This window comes from Bison bison, unplaced genomic scaffold (genome assembly GCF_000754665.1).
Source record: "Bison bison bison isolate TAMUID 2011002044 unplaced genomic scaffold, Bison_UMD1.0 scf7180017852056, whole genome shotgun sequence".
NCBI lineage: Eukaryota > Metazoa > Chordata > Mammalia > Artiodactyla > Bovidae > Bison > Bison bison.
This window is the reverse complement of record NW_011482629.1, coordinates 4,610-5,427: the sequence shown is the minus strand read 5'-3', so window position 1 is coordinate 5,427 and position 818 is coordinate 4,610. Positions and strand designations below refer to the sequence as shown.

Sequence of the window (818 nt, the reverse complement as noted above, 5' to 3'; positions counted from 1 at the left end):
TGCCTGGTGGGGGACAAGGCCGCTGGGTCAGGGCTTGGGGAGACGGGGCGGAGGGGTTACTATAGAGGGAGTATGGGAGGTAGAAGGAAGGCCAGCAGGGGTCTCAGAGAAGAGGGCTTTGCACCTACCAGTGAGCCCTGCCTGCTTCACTTTGTAAGAAGTGGTACAGCACAGGGAACAGAACAAGCTGGTCTTGCCATTACGGTCCACATGGGATAGCATCTCAAAGTTCTTACACAGGGTCTTGCACCAGACACATGGGTACACCCGTGTGTTTTTCTGTGAGGATGGGGAAGGAGAGGCTGAGGCTGGATTTGTCCCTTCACTTTTATTTTTAAAATTTTTAAAACATGAGATATTTCAGGCATACAAAAAAGAATAGATGATGAGATAACAAACACCTGTGTGTCCACCAGCCAGCTTCAAAAATAAAACATAACAGATACAATTGAAACCCCCTTTATTTGTTTTATTTCTCCCAGCCCTCGACCCGTCAGGCACCTTTATTTCTCACCCAAGGACCACACCCCCTTCCACAGCCCTCTAATGAGCTACTCCCTCGGCCCCACCTTCTTGTATGCCCCCAAGCAGGTTGTGTTGCAGAACCGCTTTTGTTGGCCCTCGTGGAAGAGGAGCTCGGGGCCAGGGCTCCCAGTCTTGGTGTAGATGTAAGCCCCGCACTGGTCACAACAGTTGGTTTTCAGTCCCTTGTTGGCCCGGAATTTGGAGAAGCAAGAATTGCTGCAGAGCCGGTGCACCACGCTGCCATTGCTGACCTCATGCAGGACCTGCCACACACACACACACACACACCCTGA

At 51.6% G+C, this 818-nt stretch overlaps 1 protein-coding gene across 1 annotated transcript; it reads right to left on the bottom strand.

Annotated features, from left to right (window-relative positions):
- Positions 1–27: 27 nt before the first annotated feature.
- LOC104997548 (zinc finger MYM-type protein 3-like) lies at positions 28–814 on the bottom strand (the record flags this gene model as incomplete). Its single annotated transcript, XM_010852396.1, has 2 exons — positions 28–279; positions 570–814. Coding segments are annotated over 2 exons (497 nt in total), but the record flags the coding sequence as incomplete, so codon positions are not given.
- Positions 815–818: the final 4 nt, after the last annotated feature.